Source organism: Mercenaria mercenaria, chromosome 9 (assembly GCF_021730395.1).
Source record: "Mercenaria mercenaria strain notata chromosome 9, MADL_Memer_1, whole genome shotgun sequence".
Taxonomy (NCBI): Eukaryota; Metazoa; Mollusca; class Bivalvia; order Venerida; family Veneridae; genus Mercenaria; species Mercenaria mercenaria.
The window spans coordinates 71,666,941-71,691,353 of NC_069369.1; the positions used below are offsets into that span (position 1 = coordinate 71,666,941).

Consider the following 24,413-nt stretch of genomic DNA (forward strand, 5'->3'; position numbering starts at 1 on the left):
CAGACCGTTTGACACGTTTATTGATTATCTGAGGGTGCTATTAACAATTTCCTGCTTGGCAGGTGGTCATGTATTGAGATTTCAGACTGAAATTTATACTTTTCTCCATTTTTACGGGACCGATTTTTTTCATTTTTTCACTTCACGAATCGGTCTGAAAAGTCAAAAATCGGTCCCAAACCGGCAAATTTCCGGAGCCCTGCTATTCGCTAAGTTGACGTCATGAAAATGTTGCTGTTCTTAAACGAAAGATAACAAATGAAACATTTTGCAAAGGTTACAGATTTTGTTCAGTTGTTGCATAAACATTATCTTTCAAAATTATGAGTTTGTTGACTACTCAGTTTGAAGTATTTATGACACAAGTCTCTGTAACAATCGTAGTATCTATACTTGTGGACTTACAAGACCATTTTATATATGATATGTATCTTGAAAAGTATATTCAATAATATGGTATTTGAATTTATTACAGTCAACCATCTGTTCTGTATAAATACTGTACACAAATATACGGGGAAAGTCACTAACGACACATTGTACTTGTGTATTTCAGCATGTGCTATGGACTCCAGACACAAAGAGATCCTGACAAGGAATTTACCAGACTTTGTGGACCAAGTGAATCCTCAACAACTGTTAACGTATCTGCCATGTTTATCACAGTATAGCAAGGTACATGTATACTTCTGTTTTGAAGTCAGCAATGTTTTTGTATTTTAAATGATGGGATGGTCTGTTAGTAATGTTTACATATCAGTATGATTCAATACGATATATATGGGATAATGATTCATTTAAACTACAAAAAAAATGTACCACCTTAATAGTCGTGACAGTAAAAGGAAGTGTTGTTTTTAGTGTTGTGACCGCTTGATGTCTGTCGTCCATCAACAGTTTCTAAAAAAATCTTCTTCTTCAAAACCACTGGGTAGATTTACTTGAAACTTCACAGGAATGTTCCTTGGGTCGTCCCCTTTCAAAATTATTCAAAGAATTGAATTCCATGCAGAACTCTGGTTGCCATGGCAACCGAAAGGAATTTTTTAAAAAATCTTCTTGTCCAAAACTTAATAAGGCCTATGGCTTTGATATTTTGTATGTAGCATCATCTAGTGGGCCATTACAAAAACTGTTCAAATTATCTCCCTAGGGTGAAATATGGCCCCGCCCCGGGGGTCACATGGTTTATGTAGACTTATATAGGGAAAAACTTTGAAAATCTTCTTGTCTAAAACCATAAGGCCTAGGGCTTTGATATTTATTATTCAAAGAATTGAATTCCATGCAGAACTCTGGTTACCATGGCAACCGAAAGGAAAAACTTAAAAAATCTTCTTGTCCAAAACTATAAGGCCTATGGCTTTGATATTTAGTATGTAGCATCCCAAAGTAGGTCCCAAATTTTACATATTTTTTTTTAAATCTTCTTGTCTGAAGGTTCAAGGCCTATGCCTTAGATATTTTGTATTAATCATTGCCTAGTTGATCTCTAAGAAGTTTGTTCAAATTATGCCCCTGGGGTGAAAGAGCCCTGGCCTCAGGGGTCACTTGATATATGAGTTATATAAGAAAAATACTTAAAAAATAATCAGATCTTATTTCCTAGACTGTTTAATTATAATTACCTGATAACCCCAAATGATAAGGGTCACTGGACTGTGACCTTGACCTACTTTCTTCTTTTTTAAGATACAGCCTTGAAATTTGGATGACATGCACAATTTTGCACACCGATCGTAAAACTGACTTTCATTGACCATGAATATGACCTACTGACCTGATTTCTTGTTTTTAAAGCTTTAGCAAAGAAATTTGTTCAAGCGAGCAACTTAACTCAGGTGAGCGATATAGGGCCTTCATGGCCCTCTTGTTTAAGATACAGCCTTGAAATTTGGATGACTTGTATAGTTTTGCGTATCGATCTTAAAACTGACTTTCAGTGACCATGAATGTGACCTACTGACCTACTTTCTTGTTTTTTAAGATACAGTCTTGAAATTTGGATGACATGTACAGTTTTGCACATCGATCTTAAAACTGACTTTTAGAGGCCATGAATATGACCTACTGACCTAGTTTCTTGTTTTTTAAGCTTTAACAGAGGAATTTATTCAAGCAAGCAACTTAACTAAGGTGAGCGATATAGGGCTATCATGGCCCTCTTGTTGTGAGACAGTGAGCGTGAGTTTGATATCTGTCAGAGTTGCAGTATTTTTTTTTAAGAGTATTTTATTCTCTTTAACTTAGCATTGTGTAAATTTAATCCGTATATTGTGACTGTGCAGTATAATATGCAACCTTATGTATATTAATATTAGGTAATTCTTTATTTGTTCAGGAAAATTACACATGTCTATGAGGTCTTCAGTATGTTTTTAATAGGGCAGAATCTCACCATGTGTTGGGTTATCTCACTTTAATTTGTTAAAAATATTTAACTTCCTATGCTTAATTTATGCTTAATTTCACAGTGTAAACACATGTAGCAGCATTTCTTGAACAGTCATATCCTCTCCCCTCCCCCAACACACACACACATGTACACATACATGCACACACATCTCACTGTGCCGTATTTATTTGTTAGGGCATAACAAATCAGCTACTGTAAAATCATTTCATTTTGTGGGCATGAAATTTTGTGGTTTTGGTCAAAACTGCAATTTCGTTGGAATATGAATTTGTGGATTTCAACTTTTAAACATTTATATAAAATGAATGGGAATTTTACTTGTTTGTTGGGATAAATTTTGTGGATTGACTCAACCATGAAGACCACAAAAATTAGTTCCTCATGAATATTAATGATTTCACAGTATTAGTAAAAATGATAAGGTCTCAAGTTAGAAGGTTTGGGTAAAATAATACAAATTAAGAGTTAAGCCTTCTACAGTGTTCATTATACTTTAAATTAAACCTTGAATAACTTACTTGGAAAAATATTTAAGTGAGGGATAGTGACCTATAGGGTAGGTAGGTCGGAAAAACTTTTTTTTTGGATTTTTTTAGCTCACCTGAGCACGAAGTGCTCAAAGGTGAGCTTTAGTGATCGCCCTGTGTCCGTCGTCCGTCGTCCGTCCGTCCGTCCGTCCGTCCGTCCGTCGTCAACAATTTGACTGTTAACACTCTAGAGGTCACATTTTTGGCCCAATCTTAATGAAACTTGGTCAGAATGTTACCCCCAATAAAATCTTGGACGAGTTCGATATTGGGTCATCTGGGGTCAAAAACTAGGTCACCAGGTCAAATCAAAGGAAAAGCTTGTTAACACTCTAGAGGTCACAATTTTGGCCCAATTTTTATGAAACTTGGTCAGAATGTTACCCTCAATAAAATCTTGGACGAGTTCGATATTGGGTCATCTGGGGTCAAAAACTAGGTCACCGGATCAAATCAATGGAAAAGCTTGTTAACACTCTAAAGGTCTCAATTTTGGCCCGATCTTAATTAAACTTGGTCAGAATGTTACCCTCAATAAAATCTTGGACGAGTTTGATATTGGGTCATCTGGGGTCAAAAACTAGGTCACCAGGTCAAATCAAAGAAAAAGCTTGTTAACACTCTAGAGGTCACAATTTTGGCCCGATCTTAATGAAACTTGGTCAGAATGTTACCCTTAATAAAATCTTGGACGTGTTCGCTATTGGGTTATCTGGGTTCAAAAACTAGGTCACCAGGCCAAATCAAAGGAAAAGCTTGTTAACACTGTAGAGGCCGCATTTATGACTGTATCTTCATGAAACTTGGTCAGAATGTTAATATTGATGATCTTAAGGTCCAGTTTGAATCTGGGTCATGTAGGTTAAAAAACTAGGTTACCAGGTCAAATCAAAGGAAAAGCTAGTTTACACTGTAGAGGCCACATTTATGACCTTATCTTAATGAAACTTTGTCAAAATGTTAATCTTGATGATCTATAGCTCAGGTTCAAATCTGGGTTAGGTGGGGTCAAAAACTAGGTCACCAGGTCACATCAAGGGAAAAGCTAGTTTACACTGTAGAGGCCACATTTATGACCTTATCTTAATGAAACTTTGTCAAAATGTTAATCTTGATGATCTATAGCTCAAGTTCAAATCTGGGTTAGGTGGGGTCAAAAACTAGGTCACCAGGTCACATCAAGGGAAAAGCTTGTTAACACTCTAGAGGCCATATTTATGACTATATCTTCACGAAACTTAGTCAGAATGTTAAACTTGATGGTCTTTAGGACAAATTTGAATCTGGGTCATGTCGGATTAAAAACTAGGTCACCAGGTCAAATCAAAGGAAAAGCTAGTTAACACTGTAGAGGCCGCATTTATGACTGTATCTTCATGAAACTTAGTCAGAATGTTAATCTTGATGATCTTTAGGTCAAGTTTAAATCTGGGTTAGATGGGGTCAAAAACTAGGTCACTAGGTCATATCAAAGGAAAAGCTTGTTAACACTCTAGAGGCCACATTTATGACTGTATCTTCATGAAACTTAGTCAGAATGTTAATCTTGATGATCTTTAGGTCAAATTCGAATCTGGGTCATGTCGAGTCAAAAACTAGGTCACGGGGTCAAATCAAAGGAATAGCTAGTTAACACTTTAGAGGCCACATTTATGACCATATCTTAATGAAACTTGGTCAGAATGTTATTCTTGTTGATCTTTAGGTCAATAGGTCAGGTGAGCGATACAGGGCCTTCATGGCCCTCTTGTTTTTATTAAGGGAGACTTTTCAGAAATTATTTTTGTGTCAAAAAATGAATACAAACAAGGGGGTTATGCCTTTAGAGCATCAGTAAGTTGATTTCTAACATCACTAAACATGTTTAAAGCATAAAAAGTGCAGTTTTGCAACTTTCTATCAAAAAGTTGAAAAAAAAATCTCCAAGGCCATAAAAACATTTAGGGTCGGGCCAAAAATTTAGGGTTGGTCGGGATACCAGAAACAAAAAAATTTTTTTTACGCCTGATGAAAAAGGCCGAGCGTGTAAAATTGTAAAACTTTTCTTTGTTTTCTTACTCTAGGAAGAGATAGAGACAGCACAGAACTCAAAGTCTAGAAGTTACGCAGCTCAGGTGCTGCACAATCATCTGATAAGAAAACCAGAAGCATTTGAGCAGCTTATTGCGGCACTGAGACACGACAGCGTTGGCTGTACAAAACTTGCAGATCGTCTTGATCCAAATCATTCATGTGATTATACTAATGGAGGTAATGATAGAACTATGAAATATTTTATGTTAGTAGAGGACTTCTTGTTTGTGGATATCAAGATTTGTATTAATACATGAAATGAAGTCTGAGAAAGAAATAAGTTTCCCATTGGATCTGAAATCATTTGATCTTGTGACATTTTGTGATTTTGGCAGAAACATAAAGTGGATTACAACTTTAAAAGACGACATGGATGAGATTTGTTGCTATCACAAAATCTTTGTGAATGAGTCCCTCATGAATATTAATGAGTCAACAGTAGTTTGTCTTTGAAATTTTGAAAGTATAAATTTATGCCTCCACTGAAAAACTGTTTTAGCTGCAACCAAGAAAATTTTTGGTAACAAAATTGAATGATTTTACAGTATTTGATTTGTTTGGTTTCACTTTTGTGTTTATGAATTATGTTGATTAAAGTTTTCTTTGACCAACATTTAAATTTTGACTTTTTTGTAAGAAGTAGAACAGAAAAGTTTTTCATAATGACTTTGGAAATCAGCTTATGAAACAGTATATTAAAATAAAACCTTTGAATTGAATCAGAATTGATTTTGAGTTGATGCTCATTATTAGTTTGTGTGTTGATCCCGACCTCATGACTTCTGAAGTACCATGTGAAAATCCATCTTGTTTTGTTTTTGTTAGCAACAGGTGGACAGGCTGATAGAAGACAGAGCCAAGCAAAGAGTTGCCATGTACCACACAGTAGTCCACCAGTATCACCTGGTGCAGAGGGCTGGTGTCCTAGTCCACAAAGGGCAGTTGAGATGCAGGCTATGAATGGCAGACATTTCGGATCACCATCAAGGTGTGATCTTGATACACCCTGGGAAAAATTGCCTGCTGGGGTAAAACCTATTCTGAAGAAATTTGATGCTCAGCAGTCTTTGAAGAAGATAGATGATTTAGCAGATAAATTGGGTAAGTTTCAGAGTTTTAGGATCTTTGGTTGTCAACCATCTGTCTTATCCATGAACAGTTAGATTGTTCATTCTTCAGCATTAACATTGCTGAAGCAATTTTAATCAACTTGGACACAAGTTTATTGGTCATAAGTTTTTGGTCAAGAAGGATTATGGGATAAATGTATTTGGTGAGGAATTATGGCCCTTGATCTGCTGGGGAGTTGGTTGGAGAGAAGCATTATAGTTACATACTAAACACCTCAATTTCTCGACCAGTACTAGATATATGAGAATAACCTTAAGACATCTCTCAGACAGGGTTGGAAGGATTTCAAAAAAACATGGTAGAAATATTAACTTTCATAGGGCCAAAATTAAAATTAGGTTTGTTTGCTGTCTCCCGACCGACCCGCGAAAAACACCGCGATCCGAATTTTTTTATTGGCCCACTGAGCAGAATATATTTTCTTATCAGTTCCGATCAGCTGCAGAACAATAACCCAAACTGCATTCACGTGATAGAGCAGCACTTTCAATTAACCCCGAATGTCTATCACTTTCAGTTAACCCCCGAATTTCTATCACTGGCCGATAATTACATCAGCCAATGTGTTTGCATCACAAGGTGTGAAAAATATATTAGATGACTGATGATTGCTGCATTGACAAGCTTACAAAATTTATTTCATGTTGCTGACGAGTGCAAAAAGCTCATTTTCAAAGCACGAAATACCATACTTAGTCAGACTGTTAAAATACTTTTCTAGATGTAAAATGCTATTTTTGCTCCTACATTCCAATGATTATGTTGCAAATAAGAATCAATCTTTTATAGAAAGCGTCGTAAAAAAGAAACAACTATTCACGTGCACAAAGTCGTCTGCTGCGATATTGCTGTCCGTTTTAAAAAAAAACTTATTGAACCGCAAAAAAAAAAAAAAACTATGTAAAAAACTAAGAACCTCTAGTTCAACATCTTAGAATACTTTTGGTGAATTTGACATGAGATCAATTGTGCACGCTTTTGAAAATATTTACGCTGTAGGTACGTAATTATAATTTTGGCGGGAAAGAAGCACGTGCGTTTCATGACTGATACTGTTTTGCGGAAGGGTTACTCCAGTCTCTTTTTCAGGTCAATATGAATCAAAAGAGTATTTACATCAGGAACTATTATTTTCTGTCCATTTCTGGTTCTGAGAAGGGTTACCTGTCTTATTCATTCTATACACCTCTCCCGATTAAACTCGTAGGCGCTGCCACCGAAAACGTTATGGATGCCGCCATTTTTATGCCGCCCTTCGAAGAAGTGGGGTATATTGTTTTGCAGATGTCGGTCGGTCTGTCGGTCGGTCGGTCGGAATGTAGACCAATCCGTTTCCGTATGATAACTCAAGAATGCTTGGGCCTAGGATCATGAAAGTTGATAGGGAGGTTGGTCATCACCAGCAGATGACCCCTATTGATTTTGAGGTCAATATGTTAAAGGTCAAGGTCACAGTGACCCTGAACAGTTAAACGGTTTCCGGATGATAACTCAAGAACGCATAGGCCTAGGGTCACGAAAGTTGATAGGGAGGTTGGTCATCACCAGCAGATGACCCCTATTGATTTTGAGGTCAAAGGTCAAGGTCACATTGACCAAGAACAGTAAAATGGTTTCCGGGCAATAACTCAAGAACGCTTGGGCCTAGTGTTAGGAAAATTTATAATTAGGTTGGTCATGATCAGCAGATGACCCCTATTGATTTTGAGGTCATTAGGTCAAAGGTCAAGGTCAGATTGGCCAGGAACAGTTAAAACGGTTTCTGATCTTCTTGTCTAAAACCACAGAGCCTAGGGCTTTGATATTTAGTGTGAAGCATCATCTAGTAGTCCTCTACCAAGATGATTCAAATTATTGCCCTGGGGTCTAATATGGCCCCGCCCCGGGGGTCACATGGTTTATATAGACTTATATAGGGAAAAACTCTGAAAAACCTCTTGTCCAAAACCATAGGGCCTAGGGCTTTGATATTTGTTTGTGACATCATCTAGTGGGCTTCTACTAAGATTGTTCAAATTATCCCCCTAGGGTCAAATATGGCCCCGCCCCGGGGGTCACATGGTTTACATAGACTTATATAAGGATAAACTTTGAAAATCTTCTTGTTCAAACCACAAAGACTAGGGCTTTGATATTTGTAATGTAGCATCATCTAGTGATTCTCTACCAAGTTTGTTCAAATTATCCCCCTAGGGTCAAATATGGCCCAGCCCTGGGGGTCACATGGTTCATATAGACTTATATAGGGAAAAGTTTTTAAAGTCTTCTTGTCAGTAACCTACAACATTTAAATTTTGACCACATGTATGGTTTTGAGTTGCAAGATGAACCTTGACATGAGTTGACGTTGACCTTCACCTAGTGACCTACTTTCACATTTCTGTAGCTACAGCCTTCAAATTTGGACCACATGCATAGTTTTGTGCACCGAAAAAAATTTTGACCTGGACATTGACCTAGTGACCTACTTTCACGTTTTTGAAGGTACAGGCTTCAAATTTGGACCACATGCATAGTTTTGTGTCAGATTAAACCAGAATTGTAGAACTTTTGTTTACAGTGAGCATATAATTTCTGTTCCTTGTGCAATTACTAAATGCATCAAGGGGGGCATTTCGTGTTCGACGAGCTCTTGTTATTCAGTGTCGCTGCGCAAAATTCATCAATTTATTGGATGTTAATATGAAAGTAGCTCAGAATCTCATGTTTCACGATTTGAAATACAGACATAAACAAAAATCCTGAACTATGAGCACTAAAATGAATTTATTGCTGAAGCACTCCGTATGATATTTTGGCGGGAAAACAATACATGTGCGTTTCATGTCCTAAGTTTTCTGTTAATTAAATGTGTGAATAATTTCCTCGTAACATATGCAAATAGATTTCAACATTTAGAGGCTTATGTAAATTACTTTAAGTAAAGTTTCAGAAATGTAGATTGTCTTAGCACACAGTATTTATAGAAGGAAATTTTTAGATTGACGTCTGGAGATTGGGAGTGTGACTTTTTTCGGTGAATCCTTTTAAACTACATTACCATGGATCCGTAGCCTCATCAGATATCACTCTCTCTCCCCATACATTAACTTCATCTATTAAAAACACACATTAGCAAAATTAAATTATCAACAACAAAAAATCAACCCTACGAAATGAAATACGTTTTACACCACCACACATCCTACCCAGACTGAGGTCCACCTCTTCCAAATAAAATGATAACAACAATTTAGAATTTCAGTCATTGTTGTAAAAGAGCAGAAAGAAGTTTAATTGTATCTTTTAAAATTTTTTTTTTAAATATTCGCAGAAGTATCAGCAAATCAGATATAAAATGACATAAGATATGTTTTCATATTTTATTCATTTATCTTCATGAGAAATATAAAATAATTAGTTTTAAGTAGCACTGGAATAGAAAAAAATAATTTGCCTACCTACCTACCAGGGCTTCGGAAATTTGCCGGTTTGTCGGTTTTGGACCGATTTTTGACTTTTCAGACCGATTCGTGAAGTGAAAAAACGAAAAAAATCGGTCCCGTAAAAATGGAGAAAAGTATATTAAAATTTCGGTCTGATATCTCAATACACGATCACCTGCCAAGTAGGAAATTGTTGGTCGCACCTTCAGATAATCAATAAACGTGTCAATCGGTCGATTGTCACTTTGATAATCGGTCCGTAATTAGCGCGTGACGCAATCAGTGCTCGCGCGGCACATCCTTTAATGTTTGCAGACAGCCTACTGCGGTGTATTAAACATTTTTGACTGGTTTCCTAATGTTTCTGACTGGATCCAAATCATTTCGACGGGGATCCACTTCTTTTATTTAGAATCCGACGGATGGTTTATTTCAAAAGGCTATGTTTGATCACGGTAACAAACAAATGGTCGCTGCATTTAATCAAAGAGCTATAATTGTACATTATAGGTCTTTGATTTAATGAGACATCACACGGAAAACCGATAAAAATAATTTTTATATTTACTTGATTTGAAAAAATTACATGATTCATTTGTTGGGGCTCCAGTTGAAACAAATGCAGAAAATCGTCTTTGCAACCCGACTGTACAAAAAAGAAAAGAATGGACGGGCAACCACGAATGATAAAGAAAACCGGAGTGGCACTGTTTATCAAATCGGTCTTTTAAAAAACGTTTCAAAACGAAATTTTGTTTACATCAGAAGAGAACATATAACTTTATAAAATGTAGTTGCTTATTGAAGTACAACGTAAGTGAAATGAAATATCCGTGGCCAACCCGCGTGACGTTTTGGTACTATACATGCGGGAAATTCGATCTCAGCGTTCAAATAACGTACACATTCGGTCCGCGGCAGAGTATTCTTTAAATACTGAGGCTGTTTAGCAGAGAATATGTGTCGTGTAACTCACTTTGACGCATTGTATTTTATAGAATTCCGTCAAAGAATGAGGAAACATCACAAAGTATCTGCCGTGTATACGGTATCGAAGTCACGTGCGTTGGCTTTTAGACTAGTTACGCACACGGTGTCAATGCCTCGTATTATCTCGGAAAAACATCGAAATTTAAACAAAGTAACGATCACACATAACACTGAATAACTGTCTTCATTGTATGGTAACGCGCGGTGACTGGTAACTCAGTTTTAATGCATGACATGCTTATTTCTTTATCCTATCACGTTTTACAAAATATGTAATATTGGGAATGCGGTGGGTGGGGTAGCGCCGATGTCAGGATTTTCGTTTCGGACCGATTGAGTTATCAAAATTTCCGGAGCCCTGCTACCTACCCAACTTCACAGAGGAGGCTCGGGAGACAGCAAACAAAGACTTTTTAGCTCATCTGATTTTTTGAAAAAAAAATGATGAGTTATTGTCATCACTTGAGCGGTTGTCGGCGTCGGCGTCGGCGTCGGCGTTGCCTGGTTAAGTTTTATGTTTAGGTCAGCTTTTCTCCTAAACTATCAAAGCTATTGCTTTGAAACTTGGAATACTTGTTCACCATCATAAGCTGACCCTGTATAGCAAGAAACATAACTCCATCTTGCTTTTTGCAAGATTTATGGCCCCTTTTGTACTTAGAAAATATCAGATTTCTTGGTTAAGTTTTATGTTTAGGTCAACTTTTCTCCTAAACTATCAAAGCTATTGCTTTGAAACTTGGAATACTTGTTCACCATCATAAGCAGACCCTGTACGTCAAGAATCATAACTCCATCTTGCTTTTTGCAAGATTTATTGCCCCTTTTGGACTTAGAAAATCAGTTTTCTTGGTTAAGTTTTATGTTTAGGTCAGCTTTTATCCTAAACTATCAAAGCTATTGCTTTAAAACTTGCAACACTTGTTTACCATCATAAGTTGACCCTGTATAGCAAGAAACATAACTCCGTCCTGCTTTTTGCAAGATTTATGGCCCCTTTTTGACTTAGAAAATATCAGATTTCTTGGTTAAGTTTTATGTTTAGGTCAACTTTTTCTCTTAAACTATCAAAGCTATTGCTTTGAAACTTGCAACACTTGTTCACCATCATAAGCTGACCCTGTACAGCAAGCAACATAACTCCATCCTGCTTTTTGCAATAATTATTGCCCCTTTTGGACTTAGAAAATCATTTTCTTGGTTGAGTATTATGTTTAAGTCAACTTTTCTCATAAACTATTAAAGCTATTGCTTTAAAACTTGCAACAGTTTTTCACCATCATAAGTGGACACTGTACATCAAGAAACATAACTCTATCCTGCTTTTTGCAAGAATGATGGCTCTTTTTAGACTTAGAAAATCATGGGTAGGACAATATTTCTATTACACAAAAAAAATCAGATGAGCGTCAGCACCCGCAAGGCGGTGCTCTTGTTTAAATGTGGCCTAGGGCAATATGGCCCTGCAAGTTTCATTAAGGTTGGCTGAGGAAGACAAGATTTATGGCCCTTGTATACGTGTATAGTTAGTACATAAATAGTCCATTTTCTGTCCATTCAAAGTCGTATCTCAGGCAAGGCTAGAAAGATTTTAATAAAACATGGTAGAAATGTGAACTGCTATAGGATTATGCTGCCCCTGGAAGTTTAATTCAGATTGGTTGAGGAAGACAAGATTTATGGCCCTTTGCAATTATACATATGTAGTACATGTATAGTGTTTTTATTAGACTTATATCTCAGAATTGGTTAGTGTCATTTCAGTAAAGCAGCAATCTTAACTGCTATTAAGAAATGCAGCCCTGCAAGTTTTAGTTTGATTGCTTGGGGAAGATAAGATTTGTGGCCCTTTGTACTTTACTTATATATATATATAGAGAGAGAGAGAAAAAATAAACAACATTACATGAGTAACATTATATTTGCCTACCGGTTTCGTTTATACTCATCGGGGCAAATAAAACAATATGGCGTCAATAAATGTGTAATTGCTAAGCAACGTCATTTTTGCGTACACATGTGTACACAACGTTAATATTGTAACGTCATCAGTTTTGGTTAAGTTTCGGTTTAAAAATATCAATGAAATAGCGTTCTTTAGATAACCTAGCTGAAACATCATTACTATGAAATTTGTAAAAAGGAAATATAGAAAATTTAGGAACGGTTTTAGAGCATAAATCTAAATGAGTACTTAAAGGTAATTGTCTTGTTGATGGGTCTCTTATTTGTTGGTCATGTACTGTCCTTCTATTTCTGAGTTTATCTCCTGTTTGACCAATATAAAATTCATTACATCCATTACAAACCAATACATATAATACATTTCGAACAGTACAGTCCATGCTTTCTTTAACATGAAATATTTTATTATTTAAACTGAAAGATGACCCTTCAATAATACAAATACATAAACTACATCTAGGGTCATTACATTTTTGTACTGATGGAAAAGTTCTGTTTTCATTAAATTCTGATTTAATAAGAATACTTTTTAAATTCGGAAGTTGTCTTTTACATTTTATGATTTTCGTGTCGTTTAGTATTCTTTTCATAGTATCATCATTTTTTAAAATATCCAAGTTACTTTTTAATATCCCAAATAGCTCCCTGCTTTTAGGATTGAATGTAGAAATGTATGGTATAATATTTACACTTTTATTATTCTGAACGCTTAATAATGTACTTCTAGGTATTTGTATGGCTTTAATAATTCCTGTTTTAATAACTTGTAATGGGTATTTTCTTTCTACCAGAACCGCGGCCAATTCTTTCAAACGTGCTTTAAGTATATTTTTGTCTGAAACAATAGTACATATTCTCCTACCAAAGAAAATGGAATGTTTGTTTTTGTGTGTTTAGGATGGCATGATTTGAAATTTAGATACTGCTTTGAATCAGTTCTTTTAAAATATATATCAGTGATAATTGAAGTTCCATTCTTAATTATCATTATATCTAGAAATGGTAATTTAATTGTGCTCTGTTGCATTATGAATTTTATATCGTTATGTAATGAATTTAAAGTTTTTTCAAAATAAAGTAAATCTAAAATTGACTTTTCCCAAAATACAAAACAGTCGTCTAAAAATCTTTTCCATTGTTCTTGAACATATTTAGCAAAATTTTCATCTTTTTCTTGTTTGATCTTTTCGTATAGTTGTTCTTCCAAGTAACCGAAAACCAGAGTAGCATAAGTTGGAGCAACTTTTGTGCCCATGGCTGTACCTTTTGATTGATTAAAATATAGTTTATCAAATGAATATCAAATTTAATAAGAATACTAAACGACACGAAAATCATAAAATGTAAAAGACAACTTCCGAATTTAAAAAGTATTCTTATTAAATCAGAATTTAATGAAAACAGAACTTTTCCATCAGTACAAAAATGTAATGACCCTAGATGTAGTTTATGTATTTGTATTATTGAAGGGTCATCTTTCAGTTTAAATAATAAAATATTTCATGTTAAAGAAAGCATGGACTGTACTGTTCGAAATGTATTATATGTATTGGTTTGTAATGGATGTAATGAATTTTATATTGGTCAAACAGGAGATAAACTCAGAAATAGAAGGACAGTACATGACCAACAAATAAGAGACCCATCAACAAGACAATTACCTTTAAGTACTCATTTAGATTTATGCTCTAAAACCGTTCCTAAATTTTCTATATTTCCTTTTTACAAATTTCATAGTAATGATGTTTCAGCTAGGTTATCTAAAGAACGCTATTTCATTGATATTTTTAAACCGAAACTTAACCAAAACTGATGACGTTACAATATTAACGTTGTGTACACATGTGTACGCAAAAATGACGTTGCTTAGCAATTACACATTTATTGACGCCATATTGTTTTATTTGCCCCGATGAGTATAAACGAAACCGGTAGGCAAATATAATGTTACTCATGTAATGTTGTTTATTTTTTCTTTATAATATACTTGATCCGGTACAAACTTTTGCATTTTTTATATATATATATATATATATATAGATAGATAGATAGTCAATTTTCTTTCAGTCTGAAGTCATATTCCAGACAGATTTAAGTCAAATCTCAGTAACATACAGTAGAAATGTTAAATGCAGTAGAGAAATGCATCCCTGCAAGTTTCAGACAGATTGCATTAAGAAAACAAGATTTCTAGCCTTTTGTACTTACATACTTAGTAATCCCCCGCCACAAGTGGTAACACTCGTGTCCACTCCATATCTCCTATACCTCTTGAAGGATTTTCATGAAACTTTGGTCAAATGATGACCTCATCAAGACGATGGGCAGAACTCATGAGTCAGCCATGTTGGCTTAAGGTCAAGGTCACAACTAAAGGTCAAAGGTTTTAGTCTTCAATTTCGTGTCCACTCTGTATCTCCTAAACCCCTTGAAGGAATTTTTATGCCCCCCTTCGAAGAATGAGGGGTATATTGTTTTGCAGATGTCGGTCGGTCTGTATGTAGACCAGTCCGTTTCCGGATGATAACTCAAGAACGCTTGGGCCTAGGATCATGAAAGTTAATAGGGAGGTTGATCATGACCAGCAGATGACCCCTATTGATTTTGAGTTCATTTGGTCAAAGTTCAAGGTCAGATTGGCCAGGAACAGTTAAATGGTTTCTGGGCGATAACTTGAGAACGCTTAGGCCAAGGGTCATGCAAGATGATAGAGAGGTTCATCATGACCAGCAGATGACCCCTGTTGATTTTAAGGTCAGTAGGTCAAAGGTCAAGGTTACAGTGACCCAGAACATTTAAACCGTTTCCAGACAATAACTTGAGAATGCTTAGGCCTAGGATCATGGAACTTGATAGGGAGGTTGATCATGACCTGTACATGACCCCTGTAGATTTTAAGGTCTGTAGGCTAAAGGTCAAGGTCACATTGAGCCGGAACAGTTAAACACTTACCGGACAATACCTTGAGAACGCTTGGGCCTAGGATCACTACACTTAATAGGGAGGTTGCACATGACCAGCAGATGGCCCCTGTTGATTTTGAGGTCAAAGGTCAATGTCACATTGATACAGAACAGTAGAACTTTTGTTTACAGTGAGCAATTAATTTCTGTTCCTTGTGCAATTGCTGAATGCTTCAAGGGGGGCATTTCGTGTTCGACGAGCTCTTGTATAAAACTTGTGTCAAATGATCACGTCATCAAGACGATGTGCAGAACTTATGAGTCAGCCATGCTGGCTCAAGGTCAAGGTCACAACTTAGGGTTAAAGGTTTGAGCCTTCCATTTTGTGTCTGCTCTGTATCTCCTAAACCCCTTAAAGGATTTTCATGAAATTTTGGTCAAATGGTTACCTCATCAAGATAATTTGCAAAACTTACGAGTCAGCCATGTTGGCTCAAGGTTAAGGTCACAACTCTGGGTCAGATGTTTTAGCTTTCCACTTTGTGCCTGCTCTGTATCTCCTAATCCCCTTGAAAGATTCATATGAAACCTGGGTCAAATGATCATCTCATCAAGATGATGTGCAGAACTCAAGAGTCAGCCATGCCAGCTCAAGGTCAAGGTCATAAAGATTTCAGCCTTCCATTTTGTGTCCACTCTGTATCTCATAAACCCCTTGAAGGATTTTCATTAAACTCTGGTTAAATGATCACCTCATAAAGAACTCATGATTCAGCTATGTCAACTCAAGGTCAAAGTCACAACTCAAGGTCAAAGGTTTGAGGTCTGTATCTCCTAAACCCCTTGAAGGATTTTCATGAAACTTTGGTCAAATGATCACCTCATCAAGATTAATGCAGAATTCATGATTCAGTCGTTTCAGTTCAAGGTCAAGGTCACAGCTCAAAGTCAAAGATTTACCCTTTCACTATGCATAACAGTGGCGGGGGGATTTATCTGTCTTTGAGACTGCCTTGTGTTACTTAAATATTTTTTTCTGTTTTCTAAGCATCCAAAGTCATATCTCAGACATGGTTTGAAGAACTTCAATAAAACATGTGATAATGCTAAATGTAACTAGGAAATGTGATGATGCAAGTATCAGTGAAATTGCTTCAGGTGAGTGATCCAGGGTCAACATGACCCTCTTGTTAAAGATGTCAATTTCTGCCCCTTTCTGTTTCAGAGGTAAATTTACTTTGAACAGCAAGAAATCACTTCAAATGAAAAAAAAATCACTTTTATACAATAAATTAATAAGAAGTCTTGAAACAAGAGGGTCATAATGAAACTGGATCGCTCACCTGAGTAATATAAGCTACATGTATCACAAGTCAACCTGATGCGAAAATATAAAGAAAGTAGGTAAGTAGGTCACATTCATGGTTACTGAAAGTCAGTTTTAAGATCAGTGTGCAAAACTGTACATGTCCAGTGTGCAAAACTGTACATGTCACCCAAATTTCAAGGCTGTATCTTAAAAAACAAGAAAGTAGGTCAGTAGGTCAATTTCATGATCACTGAAAGTCAGTTTTAAGATAGGTGTGCAAAACTGTACATGTCATTTAAATTTAAAAGCTGTATTTCAAAACACAAGTAGGTCAGTAGGTCACATTCATAGTCACTGAAAGTCAGTTTTAAGATCAGTGTGCAAAACTGTACATGTTATCTTGGTAGAGGACCACTAGGCAATGCAACATGCCATATATCAAAAGCCTAGGCTTTCCAGTTTCAAGCAAGAAGATTTTTAAAGTTTTTCCTATATAAGTGTATGTAAAACTATGGACCCCAGGGCAGGGCCTCTTTACCCAGGGTAATAATTTGAACAATTTTGGTAGAGGTCCATAAGGCAGTGCTACATACAAAATCCCAAAGCCCTAGGTCCTGCTGTTTTGGACAAGAAGTTTTTCCCTAAATAAGTCTATATTAACCATGTGACCCCTGGGGTGGGGCCATATTTGACCCTAGGGGTATAATTTGAACAAACTTGGTAGAGGACTATTTGATGATGCTACATACCAAATGTGCCCTGTGGTTTTGGACAAGAAGATTTTCAAAGTTTTTCCCAATATAAGTCTGTATAAACAATGTGACCCCCGGGGAAGGGCCATATTCAGCCCTAGTGGGATAATTTGTATTATTTTTACAGTAGAGGACCACTAGATAATGTTACATAGAAAATATCAAAGCCCTAAGCCCTCTGGTTTTGGACAAGAAGATTTTCAAAGTTTTTCCTATATAAGTCTATGTAAACCATATGTCCCCCAGGGCAGGGCCATATTTGACCATAGGGGGTAATTTGAACAAACTTGGTAGAGGACCATTAGATGATGCCACATACCAAATATCAAAGCCCTAGCTACTGTGGTTTTGGACAAGAAGTTTTTCTTTTCAGTTGCCATGGCAGAGTTCTGCAGGATTTCAGTTTTTTGGGGCAATTTTGATAGGGGGCCACCCAAGGATCATTTCTGTGAAGTTTAGTGTAAATCTGCCCAGTGGTTTTGAAGAAAATTTTGAAGATTTTTGAAATTTACAATATAGCCATATAGGATAAATAAGCCCTGCCCCATGGCGGCCATGTTTTTTACCAAAACAGAATGGCTTAGGCAATTTTGGTTACCTAGAGATCATATCTACAAAATAATTTTTAAATCTGGCTGATTTTCCTTTCCGTTGCCATGGCAACCACAGTTCTGAATGGATTTCAATTCTTTAGGCAATTTTGGAAGGGGGTCACCCAAGGATCATTTCTGTGAAGTTTAGTGTAAATCTGCCCAGTGGTTTTAAAGAAGATTTCAAAGATTTTTGAAATTTACAATAGAGCCATATAGGATAAATAAGCCCCACGCCCTGGCGGCAATGTTTTTTAGCGAAACAGAATGGCTTAGGCATATTGGGTTACCTAGAGATCATATCTACAAAATATTTTTGAAGTCTGGCTGATTTTCCTTTCCGTTGCCATGGCAACCACTGTTCTGAATGGATTTCAATTCTTTGGCCAATTTTGGAAGGGGGCCACCCAAGGATCATTCCTATGAAGTTTGGTGTAAATCTGCCCAGTGGTTTTGACGAAGATTTTTTTACAAATTGTTGACACACGATGCACAATGCAAGATGGACATCAAGCAGTCACAAAAGCTCGCCTTGAGCCTTTGGCTCGGTTGAGCTAAAAAAGTAAAAACGTACTGGAAAAAAAATGGAATATAATGGGGGAAAAATTTGGTCCCAGTGGAGCTTGAACCTATGGCCCCTGAAAAATTTAAGTCAAATTAGGTGAATACTATCAAAAAGGAAGTATACCTGGTCCATTACTTGGGTCATACCTTAACTCTCTTGACTGCTAAATTTATAAGATGGTTATTTTAGACACATTCCTTGAGCAGATCATAAATAATAGGGGTATACAGATATTGCAGATGAAGGCCAGACTGCATGTAAGACCAGGCTGGTCTTAGTGTATACTATAATCACAAATAGGCAGGCTGTATCCCCAGCCAGCAGGAGTGAAGTACTATAACAAGCAAATTCAATGAATTGGTATCCCCCGCCGAAAGGGTTTGTGGTGAGTAATGGCAAAAAGATATATCCGGCAAAAAGTTAAGGATGTTAATAAGAAGCAAATAATTTCATTAGTCAAAATCAATTTAACAGAAAACAAATGTTTAATTAAAGAGTACACAATAAATGTATGATACTTTGATCCGGACTAAAGAATTTATTTTGAATGGGATATGCTTACTGTAATAAGCTTAGCTTTTAAAATTAAATGCAGTTAATTGAAATGTGAGCTTGAAGTTTAACTGGAATGAAATATTGTCTTTGAGTGGTTTGGCACCAGGTGTTGCTGTTTTACATGTACATTTGAACTTAAAAGATCAGATGTCCTTAAGAGAACACAGATAAGATATCTTGAACATGGCTGAGGGCAAGGTTTGTGCAGTCACAACTTAACATGTTGATGGTTTGAACATTTAAAAAAAAAAAAAAAAGGATGGAAATATATATATCTATATATAGATATATGTATATATTTATTTTTTTAGGGGGTGGGGGTGCAGGGGAATGGGAGAGGAAACAAAATTTCACATGCTGATTATAAATATTGATTGAAAATTAAAAATTAAAAAAAAAAAGGTAAAAGGGTGAAGTTGGAATGGGGGGTGGAGGGGGGGGGGGGGGGCAGAGGATGCATGATCAGTGGTGGGCATGACTGGGTGGAGAAGTGAGGTGGGGGAATAGTACAACTTGGAAGGTTTGAAAAAAATCTAAAATAAATGAAAGAAAAAAAAAAAAAAATTTGGGAGGGAGGGGGAGGGGGTGTGACCAAGGCAAGTGGGTGACCAGGTGTGAGTGCGCAACTTCACATGTTTATAATAAATGTTCACAGAAAAGAATGAAAGAAATTTAATGAAATTCTGCCAAATGGTAAGTTTGTTATGTACAAATATGTGGATTTTTAGACAATTAAAGGGCAATAACTCTGAAGTTACAAAAAGAAATCCGTACAAAATTGTCTGTGCACAACCACATTATAGTGCTCTAAATTCTGTTAAAGTTTCATAGTTCTAGGTCAAATATATCAAAAGTTATGATGCAGAAATTGGCATATCTATAGATCTATAGTACCCTATATAGTTAACACTAGAAACTTCTAAGGGCCATAACCCTGGTGTTACTTGGGCAATCTGTCTGAAACTTGATGGGCCCCATAACCTCATAGTGGTGAACATGTATATGAAGTTTGTTTGAAAAACATCTAAAATAAGGAATGAATTTTTTTTTTAAAAATTTTTTGGGGGGGGGGGGTGTCGGGGGATGGGGGGGGAGGGGTGTGATCAAGGTAAGGGGGCGACCAGGTGTGGGTACACAACTTCACATGTTTACAATAAATGTTCATGGAAAAGAATGAAAGAAATTTAATGAAATTCTACAAAATGGTAAGTTTGTTATGTACAAATATGTGGATTTTTATACAATTAAAGGGCAATAACTCTTAATTTACAAATAAATCCAAATGAAAGTGTGTGTACACAACCACATTATGGTGATCTAAATTCTGTTTAAGTTTCATAGTTCTAGGTCAAATATATCAAAAGTTACGATGCAGAAATTGCCATATTTATAGTAGCCTATATAGTTAACACTAGAAACTTCTAAGGGCCATAACTCTGGTGTTACTTGGGCAATCTGACTGAAACTTGACGGGCCACAAGAACTCATTGTGGTGAACATGTATATGAAGTTTTAAATAAATATTCCCAAGCATTTCCTAGATATGGCTCCGGACGGACGGACAACGCCAAAACTATATCCCTCCGACTTTCGTCGGGGGATAATAAAACAAAAGACAGGCAGTTCCCCCAGCAGGAGTGGAAGAGTTAACAAACATTGCCATATCCGTTAGTATATACAGTCGAAACTCGGTATCTCAAACTCGCTTACCCCGAAATTCCGCTTAAGTCGAAGAAATTTTCAAGTCCTATCAAATTTCCTTTTTTGTATGTATAATTCAACTCCGGTTACGTCAAAATTTGACTTATCGAGACTCTGGGTTTCTCGAAAGGGATTTTCAGTCACGTCAATAAAATTCAAGTGCATTGTAAACTCGATAAGTCGATTTGAGAAAAATATGCGATAAATTTCACACATCTCATTGTGAATGTGGTTGTTTTAAACACATGTCCATGGTTACTGCCTAAGCAGAAAGCATCAGAGGTGCGGCAATTATCAAAGTGAGATGATGTCATACTTATTTTCACGTGCCATAATGACAGTTCTTTGAAGTAAATTTCTTTAATTAGCGGTCATTTGGGAGAGAAACGTTGTACAAAAAGGAAACTAGACTCATTTGAGGTCTATATCATATTTATTCTTCGAAAAACTGAAAACTTAATTAGCGGTCATTTGTTTTTGAGACGTTATGAAAGTTGCATTTAATTTAAACTAGTGAATTAATTACTTTTAACAGTTGGGATCTTTAATAAGGATTAATTAGAGGTAATGGTGATGCAACTGTATAAAAACTGAACTTCTTCGGGGAAAGCATCATTCGTTCAAAATGTCAGGTCGAAATGCTATCAATCCTTCGGGAGAGAAACGTTGTACAAAAACTCATTTTTGGTTTGTATCATATTTATTCTTCGAAAAACTGAAAACTTTGATAAACACAAACTGTACGGAATCGTGGGCGCGTAAAGAACCGACAGCGTATACACGGCATGAAGGACACAGTTTGTATTTTTAGCTCACCTGAGCACCAAGTGCTCAAAGGTGAGCTTTTGTGATCGCCCTGTGTCCGTCGGCGTCGGTGTCAACAATTTGCCTGTTAACACTCTGGAGGTCACAATTTTGAGCCAATCTTAATGAAACTTGGTCAGAATGTTACCCTCAATAAAATCTTGGACGAGTTCGATATTGGGTCGTCTGGGTTCAAAAACTAGGTCATGAGGTCAAATCAAAGGAAAAGCTTGTTAACACTCTAGAGGTCACAATTTTGGCCCAGTCTTAATTAAACTTGGTCAGAATGTAACCTTCAATAAAATCTTGGAAGAGTTTGACATTGGGTCATCTGTGGTCAAAAACAAGGTCACCAGGTCAAATCAAAGGAAAAGCTTGTTAACACTCTAGAGGTCACAATTTTGGCCCAATCTCAATGAAACTTGGTCAGAATGTTACCCTCAATAAAGTTTTGGACGAGTTTGAAATTGGGTCATCTTGGATCAAAAACTAGGTCACCAGGTCAAATTAAAGGAAAAGCTTGTTAACACTGTAGAGGCCACATTTATGACTGTATCTTCATGAAACTTGGTCAGAATGTAAATCTTGATGATCTCAAGGTCCAGTTTGAATGTGGGTCATGTAGGATCAAAAACTAGGTCACCAGGTCAAATCAAAGGAAAAGTTTGTTTACACTGTAGAGGCCTCATTTATGACCATATCTTAATGAAACTTGCTCGGAATATTAATCTTGGGGCTCTATAGGTTAAGTTCAAATCTGGGTCAGGTGGGATCAAAAACTAGGTCACTAGGTCAAATCAAAGGAAAAGCTTGTTAACACTCTAGAGGCCACATTTATGACTGTATCTTCAAGAAACTTAGTCAGAATATTAATCATGATGATCTGCAGGTTAAGTTCGAATCTGGGTCATGTCGGGTCAAAAACTGGGTCACCGGGTCAAATCAAAGGAAAAGCTTGTTAACACTGAAGAGGCCACATTTATGACTGTGTCTTCATGAAACTTGGTCAGAATGGTAATCCTTATGATCTTAAGGTCCAGTTTGAATCTGGGGTATGTAGGATCAAAAACTAGGTCACCAGATCAAATCAAAGGAAAAGCAAGTTTTACACTGTAGAGGCCACATTTATGACCATATCTTAATGAAACTTGGTCAGAATGTTAATCTTGATGATCTATAGGTCATGTTCAGATCTGGATCAGGGGGGTGAAAAATTAGGTTACCAGGTCAAATCAAAGGAAAAGCTTGTTAACAGTGTAGAGGCCACATTTATGACCATATCTTAATGAAACTTGGTCAGAATGTTAATCTTGATGATCTTTAGGTCAATAGGTCAGGTAAGCGATACAGGGCCTTCATGGCCCTCTTGTTTATTAAATCTTTTCATAACTTAACCAACAATTTTTTTTCATCATTTCTTCCATGTACGTTCCTCCTCATAACTTGAAATTCGAGATACCGAGTTTCGACTGTATTTTTATGCCCTCCTTCAAAGAAGGAGTGGTATATTGTTTTGCAGATGTCGGTCGGTCGGAATGTAGACCAATCCGTTTCCGGATGATAACTAAAGAACGCTTGGGCCTAGGATCATGAAAGTTGATAAGGAGGTTGGTCATCACCAGCAGATGACCCGTATTGATTTTGAGGTGTGTATGTCAAAGGTCAAGGTCACAGTGACTCTGAATAGTAAAACGTTTTCCGGATGATAACTCAAGAACACTTGGGCCTAGGATCATGAAAGTTCATAGGGAGGTTGGTAATGACCAGCAGATGACCCCTATTGATTTCGAGGTCAGTATGTTAAAGGTCAAGGTCACAGTGACCCTGAACAGTAAAACGATTTCTGGATGATAACTCAAGAACACTTAGGCCTAGGGTCACGAAAGTTTATAAGGAGGTTGGTCATGACCAGCAGATATTCCCTATTGATTTTGAGGTCAAGGTCACAGTGACCAGGAACAGTAAAATGGTTTCCAGGCAATAACTCAAGAACGCTTGGGCCTAGTGTCAGGAAAATTGATAGTTAGGTTGGCCATGACCAGCAGATGACCCCTATTGATTTTGAGGTCATTAGGTCAAAGGTCAAGGTCACATTGGCCAGGAACAGTTAAACAGTTTCTGATCTTCTCGTCCAAAACCATAGGGCCTAGGGCTTTGATATTTGGTATGTAGCAAAATCTAGTGGTCCTCTACCAAGATTGTTCAGATTATTTCCCTAGGGTCAAATATGGCCCCACCCGGTGGGTCACATGGTTTATATAGACTTATATATGAAAAAACTTTGAAAAATCTCTTGTCCAAAACCACAGAGCCTAGGGCTTTGATATTTTGTATAAGACATCATCTAGTGGTCCTCTACTAAGATTGTTCAAATTATTCCCCTAGGGTCAAATATGGCTCCGCCCTTGGGGTCACATGGTTTACATAGACTTATATAGGGAAAAACTTTGAACATCTTCCTGTCCAAACCACAAAGACTATGGCTTTGATATTTTGTAATGTAGCATCATTTAGTGGTTCTCTACCAAGTTTGTTCAAATTATCCCTCTAGGGTGAAATATGGCCCCGCCCCAGGGGTCATATGGTTCATATAGACTAATATAGGGAAAAACTTAGAATCTTCATGTCCATAACTTACATCATTCAAATTTGGACCACATGTATAGTTTTGAGTGGCAAGAAGAACCATGACATGAGCTGACCTTTT

At 36.7% G+C, this 24,413-nt stretch overlaps 1 protein-coding gene across 3 annotated transcripts in view; it reads left to right on the plus strand.

Moving 5' to 3' along the window:
• LOC123547426 (dentin sialophosphoprotein-like) overlaps positions 1-24,413 on the plus strand; it is a 68,123-nt gene that overhangs the window by 29,463 nt on the left and 14,247 nt on the right. The window contains exons 2-4 of one of the 3 annotated variants that reach the window (XM_045334527.2): positions 557-675; positions 5,007-5,193; positions 5,848-6,117. In XM_045334527.2, coding sequence (XP_045190462.2) covers positions 565-675; positions 5,007-5,193; positions 5,848-6,117 — 568 coding nt within the window. In that variant the 5' untranslated portion in view covers positions 557-564. Of the gene's footprint in view, positions 1-556; positions 676-5,006; positions 5,194-5,841; positions 6,118-24,413 lie in introns of all 3 variants that reach the window. The other 2 variants (XM_045334526.2, XM_045334528.2) reach the window with 2 other exon arrangements.